Source organism: Propithecus coquereli, unplaced genomic scaffold (assembly GCF_000956105.1).
Source record: "Propithecus coquereli isolate 6110/MARCELLA unplaced genomic scaffold, Pcoq_1.0 Scaffold4, whole genome shotgun sequence".
NCBI classification, from domain to species: Eukaryota; Metazoa; Chordata; class Mammalia; order Primates; family Indriidae; genus Propithecus; species Propithecus coquereli.
Window position 1 is genome coordinate 3,455,184 of NW_012149729.1, and position 1,803 is coordinate 3,456,986.

Consider the following 1,803-nt stretch of genomic DNA (forward strand, 5'->3'; position numbering starts at 1 on the left):
TGTTATTCATCCCAATACTTCCTTCTGACTTAACGACTAATTTTTAAAGTAGATGAATATTTTAGGGAAGGAATAGAATTTTCTTTCTCATTCACTGGACTTAGAGCAATCCACAGATATTTTCCCATCCTGTATTTGGAAATTTCTCAAGGCGTGGGAAGAAATCACCCGTATGCCGAGGCAAGGAGCTGGCAGCCCAAAGAGGAATGCTGCCGAGAAGAAAGGGCTTTCTTCCTCAAGTTTGAAGAAAGGCCAACATTGGTGTATCTTTTGATTCTTCTTTAAGTTAGTTTGGGAAATTCATCAGTATGAGGATCTCCCCTGCACCTCCCCATCCCATTTATGTATTCCCCAGAAGCCAACAGCTATTAGACTTCCCGAAACTTACGTTAATGAGATCAGGTGAACATTTCATGGCTGTCAAAGCTATATAAGCTTAAAATGCTACCATGAATTTTAGATTGTAAAGACATAATTTGTCCTACCAAAATTTATTAATAGAAACGCTATTACAAAGTTGATGTTGAAATCAGTCATGTGACCAAAAACTCTGGTATTCCCCACTCCCCTCATCACAGGTAGATTAATTACTGCTGAGCACACTCTTCTAGTTAAGAAATAGTTGCAGTTTATAGCCATCTTTGCACTGAAATGGAAGTAGCTTGTTAATTGCTTTGTTACATTTTTTTTCTGAATTGAAAATGTTGTTATAAAATATAGTCAATTATAGAAAATCTTTGGAATCTTTCTGCTGTGGAAAGAAACGGAGTAAATTTGAAGTAACTTGGTTTTGAAATAGTGTTAGACCTGGGGGCTGTAAGGAAACTTGACATTGAAAGAGTTCAAGATGTAGACTGGTTTGTAATACCTGACCTATCTGGAATCACCAATTTGAAACTACTGATGTGGTTTATTTTGAAGTCCATGTTGATTTTGATTTACTAGATGAAGTGAGTAGTGACTGTAATATTTGCCACAATTAGTTTGGCTTTTAATGATAATCTACATTCCTTCACCCAGTTTATAGCAAGTAAATAGACCTAGAAGATCCTTTAAATCTGTGTGTGTGTGTGTGTGTGTGTATTTATAGATTTCTAAAAAATATACAGATCTTTTTGACAATTGAATAAAGGCTATGTATTTTCATTCTAGAAAAGTATCCATACAGACAATTTTACATAACACTCGAGTCTAAGAGCCTCTCTCCTGCCCCCTGAAGCTTCCCCATGGACCCCAGTATCACATGTTTTATGGTCTCAGTTATTCACATCTGAGAGATCTCTTATGATCTCATAAATGACACTTTAACATGACTTTCCTGTAGCGTTTTTCACTTGGCGTATATCAGTACAAAAGACACAGGATAATCAAGATTGGGAAATTATAAATTGTTAGTGGGATCATATTTAGGAACAAATTTGACAATTTTTAAGCACTTTATAAGATTTGTCTTCCTTTTGGATTATTTTACATTAGAAATTACTGACTTACAGATACTTCATATTTTATAATATAATTGTAGAGATTGTCATTATGGTTACTCATTTAAAAAAAAAAAACCCTTAACCCTTTCTTTTTCTTCAGATGTGGCACCATTTATTGAGTTTCTGAAGGCCATACAAGATGGAACAATAGTCTTAATGGGAACATACGATGATGGAGCAACCAAGTATGTAAACTAAAAACTTTATATACAACTTTTTAGAGCTGTAATTATAAAAGCAATACATTTTCATTGAAAAAATTTGTAAAATAGAGCAAAGTGATCCAGCTACCAAATGAACACTATTTGTGTTTTTTTTT

The 1,803-nt window shown here is 34.1% G+C and overlaps 1 protein-coding gene across 2 annotated transcripts in view; it reads left to right on the forward strand.

The window, feature by feature from the left end:
* The window catches only part of FAM3C (family with sequence similarity 3, member C), a 99,809-nt gene that overhangs the window by 87,496 nt on the left and 10,510 nt on the right, over positions 1 to 1,803 (forward strand). For both annotated transcript variants that reach the window (XM_012652755.1, XM_012652756.1), the window contains exon 8: positions 1,585 to 1,669. In XM_012652755.1, the coding sequence (XP_012508209.1) occupies positions 1,585 to 1,669 (85 nt within the window). The remainder of the gene's footprint in view (positions 1 to 1,584; positions 1,670 to 1,803) is intronic.